General features: G+C 36.3%; 1 protein-coding gene across 11 annotated transcripts in view; it reads right to left on the reverse strand.

The window, feature by feature from the left end:
- Positions 1–20,779, reverse strand: part of ERC1 (ELKS/RAB6-interacting/CAST family member 1) — a 280,374-nt gene that overhangs the window by 132,923 nt on the left and 126,672 nt on the right. For all 11 annotated transcript variants that reach the window (XM_026867111.1, XM_026867106.1, XM_026867103.1 and 8 more), the window contains one exon: positions 2,956–3,091. In XM_026867111.1, the coding sequence (XP_026722912.1) occupies positions 2,956–3,091 (136 nt within the window). The remainder of the gene's footprint in view (positions 1–2,955; positions 3,092–20,779) is intronic.

The following is a 20,779-nucleotide window of genomic DNA, read 5'->3' on the forward strand; positions in this document are numbered from 1 at the left end:
GCAACAATCTACGTTCCTCTCAGGTTTATGTATTTATTTATTTATTTAGATATTTATTTATGTAATTGATTAGAAGGCAGTGCCCTTTAGGGTCTATGGAGAAAACAGGTCTCTATAACTAACAAACTGAAATGTGGTCCTAGGTAAATTTTACTTCCAGGAAACCAAAATGTTGCAGTCCTTGAGAGAGGGAGGCTATAAGCAGAAGGCTCTTCTAAAGGAAGGAGTTTTTATTGAATCTGTCACTTGTCATTAAACACTCCATATTTTACCTTAGCCTGATATTTTCATTAGAGCATACAGACCTTTTTCATCTGTGAATGAAAGCATTCCCTTCAGCCTCGTGTTGAATATGGGGAAAGACTCTCTAAAATCGAGCCCACCCAAACAGGACAATTAGGTTCACAAAAGCAGGAAAGGCACTGGGGAAAATCAAGTCATATTAATACTACAATAACTTACATATTTCAGTGTTGAGTATCGCATCCCACTTCAATCTTAAATTCTTACATGCATTTGATAATGTCTATTTTTAATCTCATTAATACTTGCATCTAATTACAGAGAAAGCAACAGACACCAGTGCAGAATAAAACATAAGCAAAGTGGAAAAGAGTATGTACGGCTGTAGAGACATCTCAAATTGGAAAACCTGAATGTAAAATGATAAAGATAATAAGATTATACACTCTGACGTCTTTGTTCCCAATTTTAGCTTCCCTTTTAGACCACCAACCTACAACAAAGTAACACTGGAGAAAAAGGGAAAACTTTCAAACAACTTAGCTTCCTCAAAAGAGACAATTGGTTGTTTCACGTTCCTAGATGTAAGTTGGTTACTTTGAAATTAAAGAGGAAGTATTTAGCATAAAATTATGCTAACTATGCTACTCATAGTTTTATATGTATGATCTCTTTACTGCTAAACCACTTTGTAAGTAAACAATTGGATAGGACATCATAAGGACAGAGACACATTCTTAAAGAACTCTGATATAATGCAGCACTGTTTTTTACCACCTAATTTCTGAGCAAAAGCTGCCTTACTACTGCCACAAAAGCTGTACAATCTCTTTGAAGTATCAGAAACTGATGTTAAAATAGTTTTAGCATGACTTAAACTGATCAGTAACCAGAATATCACTGTCTGTCTGACGCTATGTTTAGTTGTATAAACACATTACATAACTTACTTTTTCTAAAAACAAGCAAACAAATAAAAAAACCCCAAACAGCAATTATCGTATGCAAATAGGAGCTGAGAGAAAAACAAATTTAAGTTATTTTCCAATGCATTCCATTTGTGTCAAAGAAAGAAAAATGAAAAAGGAAAGAATAATTGTGGGGGGAAAAAAGCCAGAAAAGAAAGACATTGTCTTTAAAATCTGAAAGTGCTACATAAAAACAAAGATGATGGTCTTGTGGAATGGTGTCATTCAGTAAATACACCATGAACATAATTGCAAGTCAAATGTCAAGTACCACTTATCTTTTCAAACTGAAAATACAGGTTTGCTCAAATGCACATTAGAAATCTAGAAAATATTGTGTTAGTTTTAGGAATTTTTAAAGATGTTTCACTAATACAAGAAGGATTGTATTGTTTAAACTTAAAGCTGCGACATGAGAGCCTTGTGGATTGCCATAGCATTATAGCCACAAAACCCATTAGCAGATGCAGAAATCCCACATTCCCGCCTTTTATAAAACTCCACAGTTATGAAATCATTTTCATACACTTAGAACTTAACTATTTCAGTGATCTGCACATTGAAGGGGAATTGATGGGGAAACCCCAAAACAGTGCATCTGAGAACATTCCACATGGACACATGTTTCTGTGGTTCTTTCAAAAATTCTTAAAGAATTGAAATCATCCTGGTGGAATTTCACAGAACAGAGTAAAGAAGTATCTGAATTAAGGAGGGGATTTATCTTTGCTAGTGAACTATTAAGGTTTATTCTGTGTCTTCACAGTAGATGTGTAGATGTATTAAGATAGGTAGCTGGTAACAAGAAACAAGATTTAATCTATGATAACAAAGGAAAACAACTAGGAGAAGGGCTTGCTCTCTAAAGATTTAAAAAATAATTTTTAAAGACCTCAAGTGTAGACTACTGTTTCTATGTTTATTTTCACTCACCAAAAGGAAAGCTATTTTTGTAAATTAAAGAAATCACAGGCAAAATATGAATTATCTCCTCACTTAGCATCGTGGTATCTTTGTTTTATTTCATGGCAATAATTTAACATTTTTATGACAGCACTTAAAAACTTACTGCTTGATAAACCATCTACAGCTAATATTAACATATAGCACACTGAGCAATACCCGACTTGCCTTCATACCAGTGATTTTCATATGCCTAGGCAGGTTTGAGGTAACCAGATGACTCTATGGGGCAGCAGCATGCTATCATTTCAGAAATAAAGCAAACTGACTAGTAACCATAGCAAGAATTCGTGAGGTAGGGTAGGGTTTCACTGTCAAATAAGGATGAGTAAACACAGAAAACATGGTCCTCCAGTTACCCCACAATAATTTAAATTTACTATAAGAATACTTACTTGGTTCTCTTTCATTTACTGAAGAAAATGCACCAATATAAGGTAAAACCAGCTGGAAAAGTACACAAATCAGCTAAAGAAACAGGCTGTTAGAAGAGCAGAGAAGAAATGCCACACCAATCTCAATACCAAAATGGTAAGATTATTTCAATGATGCACTTCATAACCAAGTTGCCCGTTAGAACTATTTTTCCCTTCTATGAAAATGGAGTAAGCTATGAAGGCAACTGAGAGAGGCTGCTTTCACTGAAGTGCTCTGGGATAGATGTGTCCTTTTAAACAGTAAGTAACAAATTTCTTGGGTAACAGCTATGAAAATGGATCAGGAGGTACAGCAGAGAGCGAGGTAGCAAAGCCATATTGCTTTGATTCAATTCCCATGTTACCTGAAGCTGTTGGGAGCTGTCGTTAAGATTATCCTCTCGTCTCCTCGCCTCCTCCAGCATCTGTGCACTCTTCTTTTTCTCCACTTGCTCTTTGTGCTTCAGATTTGCTACTTTCTTATTTTGGTCTTTAACTTGCCTGTAAAAGAGAAGAGCACTCAGAGCACAGTTCAGAGCACGCTTCCTGTCAGCCCCAGCACTGAGCAGCTGGACTGGGGAAGAGTGGAACCCTCAAGTACCATCACTTCATTTGCAGAATGTCACCAACACCAAACTCATCCTCAAGCGTTATCCTCAACTGTTAAGCCAGACAAAAGAATGCTTCGTTTTGCTCATTACCATTAACCTAAATGTGGAAATTTCTGAAACAAAAACCTTAATTTTTATTTGGTATAAACTATTAATCAAAAGATGCACCCGCCCTCTTGTGACTATGTGGCAGAAATCTTTTCTCTGTTCACAAACACATATACATATAAAAAATGCAGACATCTAATAGCTTATTTTGCTTTGGGTATTACTATATCTAATGTAAGGAAATTAAGAGGATCAAAAGGAAAAACTAACTAAACACATCTTGAATATAGAGGACTATAACATACTACCTATGAGATCTGGGCAATCTGTTTCCAGGAGTAAAACTATTTCTTTTCAACCTCAAGTTCTACTTGTTTACTAGATATTTTGAGGGATTTCCTATCCTTTCTTTTTACAGAAACAAGACAGAGCAAGTAAGAACAAACTATTTCAGAAAGCATGCATAATTTCCTTTTCACTTGCATCTATGAATTATTTTTGATGATCCTGGCAACTACTATTGCCTACAGACAGGGTTTGGCCTTTCTGGGCATTAAGACACATGGAGTATTGAATCTAATTACAGACCCTTTAATCTCAGCCTCCTGACCACAGAGAACTTAAGTCTAAACTTTCAGTCCAATCAAAACAAAACGGTCTAGCTCTGCTTCCTCAGCCCTTTCTTCATAATTATATCTGGAGCTTGGATTTTGGAATAAAAGACAGATTCTTTGGTTGCAAGATTTCCCCAAAACATCATGCAAGTAGTAGAGATGGCTCTTTAATTTACTGTTTAGAAAGCAGAATGATATACTAGCTTCATATCTGGTATGTTATCCACACAGAGAGGGATGAAAGTTTCTTCTGTATTTCAGAAATACTTTTAGAACAGATCACAAACAACTCTGATTTAATATTTTCTTCAGAACTCATAACAAAAGTATGATCAAGAACATACCTCTTTGCAATATATATGTTCAAATTATATGGCATAGGGCTAGTCAGTGCTTTGAATTCTTCAAAAAAAAAAAATAGGTTCAACACTGAGCTCTGCTTTTTGCAATGTAAGCCAACTGGAACTGGGAAAATTGCAAAGACAGCAAATTTTACTTGGTGCTAAACAAACCTCTGCTAGTATGAAAAGGTGCTGATGGCCATAGAGACCAAGAAAAAAAAGGAAAGTCCTTTTCTGATGATGTTAAATAATTACTGGCATACTTAACTACCTTGTCCAACAGTTAGAGCTGATTTGATTCACGATGTTTATTAAACACAATCGGTATAACTGTTAAGTTATCCTAACCCAGTGCTGCACACTGGCAGTGGGCACATTGCCCAGTTTAAAAGCAGACTTGTTCAGTGATTAAACAACTTACTGGAAATATTATGTTGGCACCAACTCAGCTTGTACAATACATGGTTCTTTCTATCTGTTCAATAAAGTAAAACATAGAAAGTACAGCTAAGTCAACGCAGAAAATGAAAATATGTCAGCCCAACTCATTCAATTCCATATGAGAATTCTTATTAATCTTCTAAATTATAATTAGGGGAATTAATTATTTTTTTACAAATCTGCAAACTTAGATTCGCCTGTTAGGAAACTGGCCCGTGTTACTGTAATCTACTGGTTAGATAAGAGACAACAATATTAATAAAGCCAGAACCTTCATCAAAATATGTCTGAAGTAGATAACCTCCTGCATGTTCCAAAACATTTTCAAATGAAACATGTATTTCAAAGAAAAGAGTAATTATAAGGACATATACTACTGACATCCACCTTCTCATGTCTGAACCAAAATTACTGTCTTTCTAATATACACAGTTATATATTTTGAGACAAACTCAAGCTTTCCTAAAGCAGTTTAAAGATGGAAGTCTTGAAATTACCTACTGCTTGTATTACTCAGATCAATCCTCATAACTGTCATACTGTTTGGAAACTTGAATTCATGTGCAGGATACTACTATCACTCTATACCTTTGAGGTCAAATGCAACAAAAATTGGGCAATAAACCTTTCAAATGATACAGGTATCTATGTCATTACCTAAAATTTCCCCAACTGTTTAACTATATAAACTGAGAAGGTCACATGAAACTTGAAATCTATAAATCTGAAAGATTTGCAGTCATTTAATGCATGAAAACACATCTCCTCTTATCTCAGTGCCCATGGTACCAAATGATAATTTTCACTTTTACAATACTGCATGCAGATAATTATGTAAAAGGTCTAGCATACACAAGCCCAGAGATCTTGAACATTTGCACCGTGACAGTTTTGTGAAACTGTAAAGAATCCATACTGTGATTCTGTAAAGAATTCTCTTTCTTTCTGTCCAATAACTTTCAGTCTCCAAAGACAGAGAATTGTGTTTTTATATATACAAACAATATTTAAAAAATATTAAATATATATATATATACACACACACATATTTTTAATATCAATAGACCTCAAAAGCCTGATTAATATGAATTGTCCAATTCACTGCTCAATAAGACAGTTCTGTTGCTATTTTGAACACTGAAATACTACTGATGATGGTTATAGAACAACTTAATCTTCACACCACCACCGAACAATGTGTGGAATTGGACCATGTAATGAACTGGAACAATAAAATAAAATACAGAAAGTAAATCTACTAAGTGTGCACACTGCAACTGGTACATTCTATGAGGAGACAGACAAGAGGAAAATAAAGATTTTTCATAATATATGTGCACAAGGAAGCTAATTATGACTACAGAAAGAAACAAAGCTCTGGAATTCCCTCAGTTTGAGAGCTTAATTCTGTAAACTTAATATTGTTTTAACTCTTTTGAATGCAATTACACACACATATATATATATATATCACATAAACCTGTCAAAGGGGCAGTGAAGTTTTAAAGAAACCCTTCATCTGTAGGACTATTTTTATTAAAACTAAAAAGCTGCACAAGATTAAATACAGTGAAAAAAAGAATGAATTAATTACAATGATGGCAACATCTTAAGAGATTTATGACTGTCTTCTAGAAAGCGATAGTATGTACAGCAACTGAATAAATGCTAATTTGCAATGTGCATGTGGAATTCTCATCATAAAATAACAAGCACGTGAATTTGAGAGAGACAAAGCATTAATTACTGTAAGTATCTATTCCTACTGGAACATCTTTTTAAAATGGGACTACAGAGAGAGATGGAATGCTGGTTATTCTAATAAAAATGTTCAGTGTGATACAGCTTTAAAGAAGGATATCACTGGAATCAACAACAACAAAAAAAAGAAAACTAACGAAAGCAAAACCACCTCATCCCAGAAGATTGTTTATTTTCAGAGTCACCCTCAAATCAAGCAATAAAAAATGTTCTCATCACATACAAAAAAAAATCTAATGAGAATGTTTATCATCTTGAATTATAGTGAAAAATCTCATTTTGGAAATAACACTTTCTTTTGTATTTTCTGACAACAATTTTCAGATAATTACTTTTTCTGAGAGAGAGCTCCTAAAAAATTTAGCACTCAAAGCTGAAAACTCTTTTCCATTTCTCATAATTTTTCTCCATTTCACACAGTATGTCAAGCTGAGTACTGTTAGAGAAAGGGAAGTAGAATCAAAATAAGTCTTCTGACTCAAAATATATAAAAAAAAAAAAAAAGTCTTTCACCTAAAGACTGGTCAAGATTTTCAGAATTAATCATATCACATCCTTTGGTTTTGTGTGCCCAATTTAAGCTATATGCCTGCTGATAAATTCTCATTTATTTCTCAATCTGGACATGGAAAATAACTATTAATTTCTATGACTTTATCCTTTCTTTTATGAAACAAAGCTGCATCTCTTAAGAAAAGCTACCCCTTTCCACTTCTCTGTGAAATTCTTGAATTTTCAGTGATGAGGTATAGCTGAACACTATGAGGAATGAATTAAAATTATCTCAATAAACAATAAAAACTTTCAAATTAGAAGATTTAATATTTTAGAACAATTTTAAAACAGAAGACAAATATAAATAATAGAAAATAGAAAAGCTTTCCTGAGAAGTGGAAAGTTACTTTGTTATCTGTGAGTCCTCTGAAAGAGTTTTCCTCCCTAACAAGATTTATAGGCCTTATAAAGGGCCTTATTAAGGGTTTTACAAATTAATTTTTTTTAAACTAATGTAAATAATTTTTGCATTTCAATACTAATCTCATTATCTTTTACTGTAATGCACATCAGCATATATAGGTGTTAATTCTTTCCTCAAACAAATTTCCATGCTACATGTTAATGTAACATAAGCTATGATCTTCATCTGATTATTTTTTCTGGCATAATGTTTATTCTTACAAAATAAAGGGTGACAAAAGGTTAACTGAAAATATGCATAAGTTATTTGAATTTTATAATTATATTTTAATATATTTTCCTTCAGAGTTATGTATCTAACACACAATGGTGGTTTTATAATATATATAATATATATATTTATATATAAGTATATATTTACAACACTTCTGAACCACCACAGAGGCTTATCATTGATATAAAATGTATACAGAAATATTATATTTCACCTAATGAATACACACACTTGCAAGAAATATACAGAACTTGTGCACAGCTATAGAAACAGCTTGTTTTATTCATCTAACTTTGGTATTCAGAAAATATTTCTCTGTGTCAGTCAGCCATGTCAGATTGTTTAGCTTGAGCCTTCGTTGATGTAGCATTACCACCACCCACAGGACAGTCCACTGTTGCTGCAGCTACTAATCCTGATGGACAGATGAAGCTCATTTGCTTTAAAGCATACTTTGCTCCTCAACATAAATTAAACTGACGCAATAATCAACATTATTTAAAATAATTCAAAGAAAACTATATGCATTGAACTAATATTACTTAGTTTAAAATTGCCACTGAGCCTTGTATTATGAAATATTAGACACTACAATGTATAATATAGAATCAAAGAGTATCTCAAGTTGGAAGTGAACCATAAGGATCATCGAGTCCAAATCGCTGCTCCTCTCAGTACTACCTAAAACTAAAGCATATGACATAAAAGCATATGCTAAAGAATAAAGAATTGTCCAGATGCTCCTTGAACTCTGACAGGCTTGGTGCCATGATCACTTCCATGGGGAACCTGTTCCAGTGAGTGACCATACTCTCAGTGAAGAAGCTTTCTTAATGTCCAACCTGAACTTCCCCTGATGCAGTTTCATTCCATTTCCTCATGTCCTATCGCTGGTCACCAGACAGAGATCAGTACCTCCCCCTCCACTGCCCCCACTGAGGAAGTTTGTATCATTGCATAAGACCTCAAAGCACTTTGTAGTCCTAAGAGACACAGAAGAGCACATTTATTCACTTGTAGAATGAAACAGAGCAGCCATCTGAGAGACTATAATACTATAGCAATTTAGGTCAGAGCATGAAACACACGATAATGGGAAAAAATTCCGGAAGGATATGCTGAAAGGCAGGAAACAATCAGCTAAGTTGTTCAGACCTTTATTAGCAGTCTTGTTGATTAATGATTAAATAGATGAGAAAACCAGGAAATTTTTACTGAAAAAAAACCCAACATCAACAGAATGCTAGTGATCTGAGTTAGATTGATTTAAAACTTACAGGAAAGTGTCCATTACCTCCACCATTTTCTTCATCACTTCTTTGTTTCTAAGGTCTGTTCCACCTGGCCATAGTCTTAACTTTAACTTACAAATTTAAAAGATCATAAACACAGTGACACAGCTGAGTTGTTGGGTTTTGGGGTGTTTTTTGTAGTTTTGGTACACCAAGAAAAACATTTAAAATCTGGGAAGTATAACATAAGGAAGCCAAGGAGAAACTCTTCCCAAAAATCCTACTTTGTTTTGAAAACAAGAAAAAACCCTGTTCTGAAAGGTTTTGCTTTATCTTTTAGTTGCTCAAAACTCACTTCACTTTACTAGCGGTTGATCACCAAACCACGGTGAATAATGGCAGCATTTGGAAAGCCTAATTGCTTAACCTCAAGAAAGAAAGTGATGAAAGAAAGCTAAATAAGTGATGAAGGAAACAGGACTGACCACATCACACAGTCCAATCACCACAACTGGGTGTCTGATTGACAGTCAAAGGAAAGTTGCCAAAGGTTGAATAAAGTTCCCTATCTTACGCATTGAGAAATGAGGATCAGGGGACTTACACATTGCTGATGATCTACAGGGAATTAAGTAGAGCTGGATTTATTTTTTTAAGAACAGTAAGCATTATTTGTGCCTCTTTCTTTGCTTTGTACTGTACCTAGCAATGCCAGCTTCTTAAGTAGCTTGTCACTATTTTTCAACATTATACTAAGGTCAAAAACCAGTGCACTAAATTACTAAGTAAAAGAAACAGTCATTTCATTATGCTTTTCAAACAGCTTGGTTTAATATTACTGCCTCTGTTGCACATTTCATCCAAGCTAAAAGACCAATCAACATACTTCCGAATGAGTTTCTCTTGTTTGGATGCATGGCTTGCAAACTCCAGCACTCAGTTACCTCTTCTGCTTGTGAGCCTCTCCTCCCACAATTTCTCATCATTTTGTTACACTGTTCCTCGCTGTTCTGTGCCATTTATATGACAAGGTAACATATGCCAATAAAAATATTAACAGACCCTGAAAATTAGTCTGCTGTATGTGAGTCAAGAAGTCCCACAGTGGCTTTAAGAGATGGGAAGGGTGAACTTCATTTCCTGAAGCTAGGAAAGTTTGATTTTTGAAAACAAAGTGTGTGTTCAGATCAGCACTGGAGGGGGCAAGGGATGAAGACTAGAAAGGTTATGGGAAACCAGCTTGCCCCAAATGTTAGGAACAGGAGCCTAACAGTGTCTGAATCAAGAGGTATGGAAGTCAAAGACTAGAAGCAGATCTTAACTCTACACTGGTCATTATCTTTCCTCAGTGTTAAGAATTACCTGCATGGTACCAGTGCACACTTCCTGATGCAGTCAGCACATCTCTCCCTCTAGCTAAAACAACATTAAGATTTTTCTTTCAGAAACAGCTGTTGGGAAGATATGGGAAACACATGACATGAATCTAGAAACTCAATATAATAATAAAAAAATAACCCACATTCTTTTATCATTTAGAAACACCTCCAAAAGAAACCCCATCACCTGACCCTATAGCAATACAAGTAATGAGATGGCACAAGTTATTAACACTACATGGTATATTTCATGAGAGGATATCAGCAAATCCAAACCAGAAATTAAACACAATTTCTTTAGAAGTAACTAAAGGCCTTCAAATTCGGGTCCAAGCTTCTCTGAGGACAAACGTGCCAACTGTCAAACACAACAAACTCTAACGTTTGGCCATACAATGAGTAAATATAGGTTAATACAATTTTTTAAAAGTTTTTCTCTTCTCATGTTAATCTGATTCAGTCTAGCAGAAGACCAAGAAATATAATCAAAACCACACACAATAAATCTGAATGCTACATGTGCTTCCTCTGTGGAATGTTATTTCTCAGTGATCAGTAGGAAACACACATTTATGAAAACAATTTTTCTCATGACAGAATTAAATTATACAGCATCAACAGTCAGGACTATCAAACTAATCTATTTCATGGAAAAGAGACGTATTTTTTCCTTCAATCCCTTGATCAAACAAACTGAGAATAAACTAGGCTATTCTCCAGTCATGAGGCAGTAGCCCAATTACACACAAACAATGGTGAAGTCAAATGCTGTTGTCTTATTATTCTCAAAAAAACTAGAAGAAAAAGGTGGTGCCTTAACCAGAAGGATAAAATTGAGGGATTAACAGCAGAGATTAACAGAAGTGTCTTTGTTTTAGTGCAACAAGTCTGTATCAAATTAAACAAAGCAAAGTTTCGCTTTCAGAGAGGGCCAGATTCAACATACAAAAACCAATACACTCTAAAAATTTCAGGTAAACACCTATAGCACCTCATGTTTTCACTTATTATTCCAGTTTTGTAGATATAATCCACCACATTTATTTACACCACTAATGTGCAGCTAAAAAACCCCTAATTAAACTAATGTGTAGCTTCCCAACAATTTATATCCTCAGCATCTATTTAGTAGGAAGCAAGTTTTGTCATGTAAATAATGAATACATTACCATAATTTCATAACTGATGTCAAATTCAAAATCAGGCTTCAGAGATTAAGTATCAAATAATTATATGTCAACTTCTATAATTATTTTTGAGAGCTGACAGCAATTGAACTAGAAAAGAAACTTTTAACCTTAAAACCTTTCAACATTTAGTTTTTATTGAAGCTAAGTGCATTAAAAATACAAACTCAAGGTGAACTCTGAAATAAAGCTATTAAGCTTAAGATAATGATATGAGTGTAAGATAATGAGTGTTCCTTTGTTAAGAAAAATACCAATGCTTTAAGGACCTTAATAAAAGCATTCTGTAGTTCAACAAACAACATTGTTGTATTTTTTCTTCTGCTTTTGTTAATTGAGCAAACAGATGCAAAGCCAAAAATGACATTTATAAAATGGCTGATTAGGCTTCAATGTGGATTCCTTCTCCCTGCAACATGCTGGGTTAGTTGAATTTGGCCCTAACACTGTGAGAAGAAGTCCCAAAGGTGCTGTTCTTTTTACCTTTAACTTCAGTGCACAAGCCAACTGCCCTGTGAACAGATCCCACACAGCCAGTCACTCTCTGCTCAAGAGACCTGCACCATTTGGCTGAAAAAAGTAAAAGTATTTTCTAAACAGCAATAAAATCTTCCTTATGAATGGCATTTTATTGAGGTTTCAGAGGGTATTTTTGTGACCTAAGATCACACATGTCTCTTTTTATTGCAGTCCAACTAGCCAGAAAACAAATCACAATACAGCAGTTGTTTTCTTTCATAAGGGTAGGTGATTTTTTCATTCCTTCTAGAATAATACCTGGTACAACCAATAATTAAAATAAAAATCAAATGTAAAAATCAGCCATTGAAACAAAAACTAAAATTAAATATAGTGTAAGAAGAACAAAATTTTCAAAACAAAGTATTTAAGAACTACACCAGAGTAGCTTCTGTTTGCCTTACAGCATATATTGAACAAGCTATCAAGAGATAAAAGTTCTCTAAAAATCTGCAGAAATTTGGGATGAGTGGAATATTATCCTGTCATTTTGCAACAGTATATGTTAAAGAATCAAGGTATGCTTTCAAACTGACAGCCACTCAAAATCCAGTCTTCAGCAAAAGGTATTAAATCGAGCAGTTGCCAAGGACAAAACCAAAAGCACAGTGAATGTACCAACTCAGTGGAAGAGGATTTCCAATATGAGAGAAAAACATGTGTGAGAACATTCAGAGTCTTGCTCTAAGAAAAGTATGTGAGGACAGTGAAGCTAGCAGGACCATTCTGAAAAAACATAAACCAGCCCATTTCAGGGCTAAAAGCCTGATGATTTTATGTTGCTGAGACATGCAAATAATGATCTTAAATAATTTAGTTTAACTCCTTAAAACCAAAATTGTTTTCAAGAAGATTCTCTCTATAGATTTGAATGGAAAAGTGTTTACCCTGTTAGTTATAAAGAAGCTGCACCAAATCTGATCCAACATTGGCCATTCCCAGACTATACTGGGAAAAGTATGCCAAAAGATGGGGTTGATTGAAAAGCAGTATTATCATGCTCATCAAACTGTACCTTGCTACAGTGTCTTCATTATCATGAGAATCCGAGGTGGAAGTATACAGCTCTATTTTGGTATCCACTGGGTGAGACCAATTTCTGGTAATTAATGCAGACCATAATGTCTCTCAGATGACGTGCTTGGCATATTTCTTTTGGGTGCTTAGCAAACAGTTTTATTAAGAGGTATCTCCTCTTGTGAAATACATTCTGTAGCACTGGCTCTGACAGTTCACATCAGGTTAATATGAAGAATACCTACTGAGATGATTTGTTACGGACTTTTGACTGCCTGGAAAATGGGGGACAGCAGCATTATTTGTAATAAATACACCACATACAGTGCTGAACAGCCTATCTGAATAGTGCAGATGGCTTAGTTCCTCCTCTGATATAGCTGTAATACCATCTTCTTGGTTTGTTAGCTACAGAACTCCAGAATATAGCTTGGAATGCTTTGCAAGTTGAACAAATGCCACTGGGTTTCTGGAGAACTCAGTGACTGTTGCAAGCAACATTTATGAGAATCTCTTCATCAGAGGTTTCTGCAATAGCCTTGGTAATGTGCATGGACCAGGTTACTGGCTTACGCATTTGAGAAGGGATTTCTACCATTTCACAGTAAGTGGATCTTCTACAGAACTGGTAAGTACATCCTTGAGTGTTATGAATAAATACATTATTTTTCAATATATTCCCAAGGAGCAAATTAAAAAAAAAATAAATCTGGTGACAAGATGTCCCACGTTTCAATCATCTGAAATAGACTCTCGCTGATATCCTCAGTGATCACAATGCTTGTTAATTAAAGTATCTCTAGTTTGGAGTATCTACTGAGGAAGATTAATTCTTTATCTAGACAATTATAGTACTCAAGTGAACTACCTTTTATTTGGTGACCTTGAGACAAATGAGACAAAATTAAGATTTTAATTGAGCAGATCCCTTTACCAGGGCAACTGCCTTTGCACAGTCTGTCACAGAGATATTTTCTGCCTCCTTTCAATGAATTAATCTTGCAAGAAACTGGAGAACACTCAATCATTAGGGAAGATCAACAAATAACAGCCTTTGCTGTCAAGAAAAATTTTCCTAACAGGAATCTCATATTTTCTATAAATTATCTGTCTTTTTATACAAAGTCATACATTGCAGATTGAGAGATATAAGCAGTGTTGAAAATCTATAATAAAGAATTACTGGGGCTATGCTCAAAACAGGATACAGAAAGACAAGAGGAGAGTTCCAGTCCCTTTTTACTATGAAATAAAAAGTGTCTACCTACAATTCAAAAGGCATCCTCCGCTATGCCAAGATGCAGAAGAAAACACACTCCTTCCTCTTGGAAGTCTCAAGAAATCAACTGAAATTCCTTTTAAGGTTTTGGTGGGGTTTTTATTGTTGACTGCTTTCTGATTGCGCAGATAGGTGTGGGGAACAATGTAGCAGTGTACAGAACCTTTAAACTAATTAAAAAAATTAAAAAGCCACGTTGCTTTAATCAGTTTCTCTTGGCTCAAGATTAGATTTTTTTTTGGCAGATATTTGCAAATTAATACGATGTTCATTAAAAAAAAAAAAAAAGATAAAAATGGATCTGGAGAAGATTACATTCTGTAACAGAACAGTGCTAGCAACTCATACATGCTCCCGAAACTGTTTCCTGAAACAGTCCCTCTGAAGGAGAAAAGACAACAAGCCATCTGTCAAGAATGTACCTCTGATGTGCTCTTCCACGGTAAACTGCAGCTTACCTGAGCTGCCCTTCCAGGTGTTCATGCACACCCCATTCTTCCTGAATCTTGACAGCAATAGTATCTTTAAAAATAAAATCTTTAAAGTTCTTCTTTCATAAACATAACAAAACATAATTTTGGAGAAAAATTAGAGGAAGTTGGGAACAACATGTACCTACCCCTTCTATTTAACATTAATCAACACAGTAATGCTTTTAAATGATCTTCCAAATCATTTGTTCACACTATAAGGTTTTTGCCCAAGTTACAGTAACGTTGGAAGCTTTAAGCATTTGAAAATACAAAGCAGACTCCTTCAGCTGCATTTTAGTTGTCATTTGTTCATGTAATCCCAGCAGGGATATGCAGTCAAAATAAACAAACTGCCAAAAACTGTGTGCCATGCCCTATCTCTTTGAGCAAAGACATATGCATATTCCATATTAAAATGTGAAAAATGTGCTGAAAGTAAGAGATATGAGAAAGGAAAGAAGGCATGTCATAAAAAAAGGAGTAAAAAATATTTATTTGCATGCCACTGATAACCTTTATATAATGCCACTGCACGGTCTCTACAAAAACTATGCCTATTACTCCTTTGATTGGGAGATATGATAATGAAACATTTCTTTTAAGAAGAAATTCTTAATTTTAAGAATTCTTAATTTTAAGAAGAAATTTTGCAGTTATTGCATAAATTGTACTCCAAATGTACTGGAAAAATAATATTTTTTCACACTCCAAGTCAGTAGTCACTTTTGCAGTAACCTAATAAAGTATTTACTAGTAAATTCATTTAATGCTCTCTCCCAGGCTTTTTCACAGAGGATGACCTAAAAGTAAATCATGAAAAAGAAAAATAGATTTTCTCTGCAAGGTGCAAGAGAACAGGGAGCAAGTAAGCAATGTTAAAAGAAAAGACACTGTATGTTGATTAATGGGGGATCAAACCTTTAAAATATGTTGACATGTCAAATACTGAAAAAGAGTTCAGTCTTATATCCTTTATATACATTGCTAGAAGGAGTCAGTAATCAAAAAACCCAACTGTTTCTAAACTGTTTATTCAGGTCTCTATGTGACATATTGCTAATTTATTCTGCTGGTATTATCCATGTAAAGTGAAAAATCACACACTGAAAAGTGAAGTGGTTTCAAGTTAATGACATTAATGCTGTTACTTATCTGGTATGATTACCTGAGGAATTCAGGCACATCCAGCAAAACTAAGAACACCACCAGTTGAAAATTCAAAAATTAAATAGAATACACTTTTTTTTTTTAACATTGCAGACTAAAGGAATTAAGTGAGCACATATGCACATATGCAGATTATTCCAAAGTTAAAGCACACCTAGATAAAGAAACAAACAACACTGAACACAGTACTAGTAAAAGCAAAAACGTGTGACAAGAGGTGCCCCCAAAAGAATACATTTTCCAAGATAAGGCATTCCCACTGAAGCCCACATGGCTAAGATTCTTTACCTTTACATACACTTTTAGGGTGAAGTTGCGTTATTGTCCTGGTTCAACTAGGATAGGGTTAAGTTTCCCCAGCAGAGAAAGAGGGGGAAAGGATCTCCAGCCGGGTTATTCATATCATGCTGGCGTCAGGTCCAGGGGTGGAACCTTTTTTCCTTGGTGGCGGGAAGCACACGTCGGCTTTGTTCCCTGACCATTTGCGGTATTTCTCTGTATATCATTTGTCTTGCTTACTGTTATTGCTGTTTACTGTTGTTCTCATTGCTACTGTTGTTGTTCAGATTGTTTATCACACTGTTGTATTAAATTTCTTCTTATTTTACCCCGGGGTTTGTGCCTCACTGCCAGCCCGACCGGCTGAGGGTGAGGGAGGGGCAAAGGGCAACGTGCTCTCCGGTCCCGGCAGGGCTTAAACCATCACAATTATGTCACCTCTCTTTTAGTTCCCAGCATGTGGGACTTCATAAAACATGGCATGAACAACCCAAGACATTAAAAACGCAAGGGGAAGTTTGCAGACAATCTGAGTTTTGCTGGCATTCAGAACGGAAACAATCTGGTCAGTGCTACTAGTGCCAGTGGGACGATAAAGCTAAAAGTTGGACTGATGCTGAAAGCTAAGGAAGATAACATATGCTTTTCAGAGCTACCATCTGCTGAGCTACAGTAAACCCACAGCTTTGAGAAGTCACAAGTTTACATGCTAGGAGGGAGCAGAGCAACACAGGGGAGTATGAACTAGTAGGAAAGCAGCCTCAATTTTCTGTTTGATTGGCACCTTTTGTGATCTTTTGTCAAGACTGGCACTGAGCATGTCGGCTTGGCAACTAACAGTTGTTGTCAGCTGTAATTTCTAGAACCAAATACGGCTCTTCTGGTCTATCTACAGAGAGTATTTCGCAACTCAAATTTCTCATTCTTCCTCACTCGTGATTTGCAAAAAAGAGGATGGGTTACTTGTAATGACCTATTTCATTCCAGAATGATTGAAAGACAGATGCTGGAACTGAATCACTCCAGTCTCACTGTTACTCCAAAACGACCATCGTGCTTGGTCCCAATTTCTATCGAATCTATTCGGTATTGTAAACAGATACATAATAATGTTTCATGTAAAAGCACTTTACTTTGAACCGAATATGCTGAGTCACTAAAGGAACAGGTGGCACTTTACCCCTTAAAGCTGACTTAGTCATGAACAGAAAGTGACAACTGGAAATACTTTGTTGTCCAAGGCAGTGAAAAACATTTCCTTTAATTAAGAAGAACAGTCTATCTGCTGGATAAGAAGGAAATGAAGTAAGTTTCTGAGAGCATGATTAAAACTGTCTGAATTACCTGGAGTACTTCAAAATGACTGGCTAGAAAAGCTGACATATTCCAGCATGAAAGGGGCCCGCTACTGTTTGCAGATGAAGAGCATGTTGTGTAGAAAGAGGGAATACTTGACTACACCACCCTGTCAGAACAATGAAATGGAAGACAGCCATAGAAGAGAAAGGAAAAGGGGGGGAAAAAAGAGTTTAACAATTTAATCTTAGCATAAGAATGTTAAGCATGATTTTATCTTGCAATACTTGTAATAGCCTACTTGGGATGAATAAGCAATGTTATTTTCATTTTACAGTAATGTGATTAAGAGCGATTTCAAATTAATTGAGGGATAGCAATAGAAGTGTGCATTGAATCTACAAACTATATGACTGTAATAAATATCTATACTTATTGTACTGGGTCTGGCTAAGCCAGAATTGATTTTCCCCTATCGCAGCCCTCACGGTGCTGTGGTTTATGCTGGGAGCTGGCAGGGTGTTGATAGCACCCTGGTGTTGTGGCTACTGCTGAGCAGGGCTTACACAGCACCAAGGCTCTTTCCGACATTTCCCCCCAAGGTGGGACAGGGTGGGCAAGATCTTGGGAGGGGACACAGCCAGGACAGGTGACCCGAACTGCCCAAAGGGATATTCCAGACCATATGATGTCTGCTCAGTATAAAGCTGGGAGAAAGGAGGAAGGGGGTGGGGGGGGGTGGGGGTTTCACCCTTGGTCCTCCGAGGCAACCACTGCACGTATCGGAGCCCTGCTTCCTGAGAAGGCCTGACATCGCCTGTCCATGGGAAGTAGAGAATAAATCTGTTTTCTTTTTGCTTCCGTGTGTGGACCTTTGCTTTGCTTTGCTTATATTAAAACAGCTTTTGTTTTACACACAAGGGTTGGGGTTTTTTCCTATATTATTTGCTTTCCCTTCTTTGCCCTGTTGAGAAAAATGGGAGAAGGGGGGGGAAGTGATAGAGCAACTTGGTGGGTACCTGGCATTTAGCCAAGATCAAACCACCACACTTATCTAGAATATTTTTCATCCAAAAGATGTGGAATTATTTGCATACAAGATGCACAGGCCAGCTAGGAAAACTGGTTTCACAGGAATTGGGATAAAAATATATTAGTGACCAGTGGTAATAAGAAATGCTTTCAACTGATGAGTAAGGTACTGAAAGGCACATCTGAAAAGAAGGGTTCCCAATGACCTCATATGAGGCAGTGAAGTCACCTTGTGTGCAGGTCAAAAATCTTTACAAGTAACATAAGAACAAAAGGTAGAATTTCAATTTGGTCACAGGAACAGACTAAACACACAAAGAATAACTTCCTAGCCAGCTGAAAATCTCACAGTGGAAAAATGCTCTCAACAAGGCAGCTGAGAAGATGTGGTATCAAGTACGCTCTATTTTCCACAACCTCAGCAAATAAAGAATGTGACAAAAAGGTATGTGAATACTGCAAATGAAAATCAGTTCCTTCAACCTGAATGACAAGGTGTAACAGCATACCTGGTAACTACAGATGCAGACTAGTAAATGCCCATGCTGCCAGATGTAAGGTCACTGTCCCACTCTAAGCTCTCAGCCAGCAAGAGAAGCTTACAGAGAGCATATAAAAACCATGAGAAACAGAGATAATTTCTAATTTTATCTTCTCTGATTATATTAACAGCAATGAGGTTTGAGAGTATCTGTGTTTAGGGGACAGAAGTAGAAGGAGCTACATTAGAAATCTTGAAAGAAAAACTGGGTAAATTATTATTTATGAAAGGACAAAGCTATTAATATCGCACTGATACACATCATAGTGATGCAGAGCTCGTAGTGATGCAGTTTGTTCTAGAATGTTCTAGAATACAGATTAATCTACCATAGTAAGTTAGAATCATGGAGTAATTTTGTTTGGAGGGATCTCTGAAGATCACCTGGTTCAATTCCCTGCTCAAACAAGACAAATTACAGCAGATTGCTCACAGCTTTGTTCAGATGAGTTTTGAATATTTCCAGTGATGATGACTCCTCAGCCTCTTTGGGCACCTGTTTCAGTATCTGACTCCATCACTGTGATTTTTTTCTGCTGATTATCTCACTGGAACTTAGATTGGAATGTGCCACAATTTGTGTCTGTTGTCTCTCAACCTTTTACTGAACATCTCTTTGAAGAATCTGGCTCTGTCTTCTCTGGACCTTTCCATTAGATAGCTGAAAGACCACAGTATAATCTCCCATTAGGCTCCTCTTCCTAGGCTTGAACATACCCCATTTTTTCCTCCAGTTCTCTCCAGATGACCTACTAGCTGTGCTTCTGCTAATACAGTCCAGTATGCATTTGGCTTTCTTCACAGGAGCATGACACTGTCAACTCAAGTTCAACTTGTCCTCACTCACCCCTTGGTCCTTCTTTATGAACCAGCCTTCTAACCAGTTGGCCCTCAGCTGGTACAGATGGAGGGATCATTTAGTCCCAGGTGCAGAGTTTTGTAATTACTTTTATTGAACATTATGAGGTTTCTGCCAGTTCACTTCTCCAGCCTGTCAAGGTCACTCTAAATAGAAACCCTGTCCTCTAGTATATACTCCTCTCCTCAGTTTGCTATCAGTCATGAAAGATTTGAAGGTGTATTGTGTCTCATCATCCACATAATTAAAAAGACATTAAACAGTGCTGATTCCCCCCTGAGCCGGTAATCTCATCACTAAAAGGCAACCAGGTTAGTCAGGAATGATTCGCCTTTGTAAATCTGTACTGGCTGTTCCCTATTTCTCCAGGTTTGTGGACACAACCTTCAGGAGGATCTGCTCAAAAAACTTCCCAGATCATACAGTTATACTGTTTGGCATGCAATTCCCTGGATCCTCCTTCTTGAGGATGGGTGTGATGTTTGCCAGTCATGAGGAACTTTTCCTGACAGCCACGAGCTTTTGAGGATGAGTCCCTGCTATGACATCAGCTAGGTCTCTCAGCAACCTTTTATGTATCTGATCTGATTCCATCAACCTGCATATTTCTAATTTGCTTAAATGGTCTGTAACTTGGTCTTCCACTTCTGTGGGTAGTGCCTCACTTCCACAGAATCTGCCACTGTGCTCAGGCATCTGAAAGGAGTCCTTACCAGTAGAGAAGGAGGAAAAGAAGCTACTGAAATCCTCACTCTTTTCAGCGACCTTTTAAAAAGGTCTCCTGTTCAACTGAGTTCTCTGTAACTATCATACTATTGCTGAGTCCAGGGTCTGCTAAAGCTTTTGGTACTATCAGTTTATGGAAATGTTTGCACCAAGGCTATTTTACCAAAGACACATAAATTCACTGTCTGTCCATAT

The sequence above is a fragment of the Athene cunicularia genome (genome assembly GCF_003259725.1).
Source record: "Athene cunicularia isolate RWA chromosome 1 unlocalized genomic scaffold, athCun1 chr1_part2, whole genome shotgun sequence".
NCBI lineage: Eukaryota > Metazoa > Chordata > Aves > Strigiformes > Strigidae > Athene > Athene cunicularia.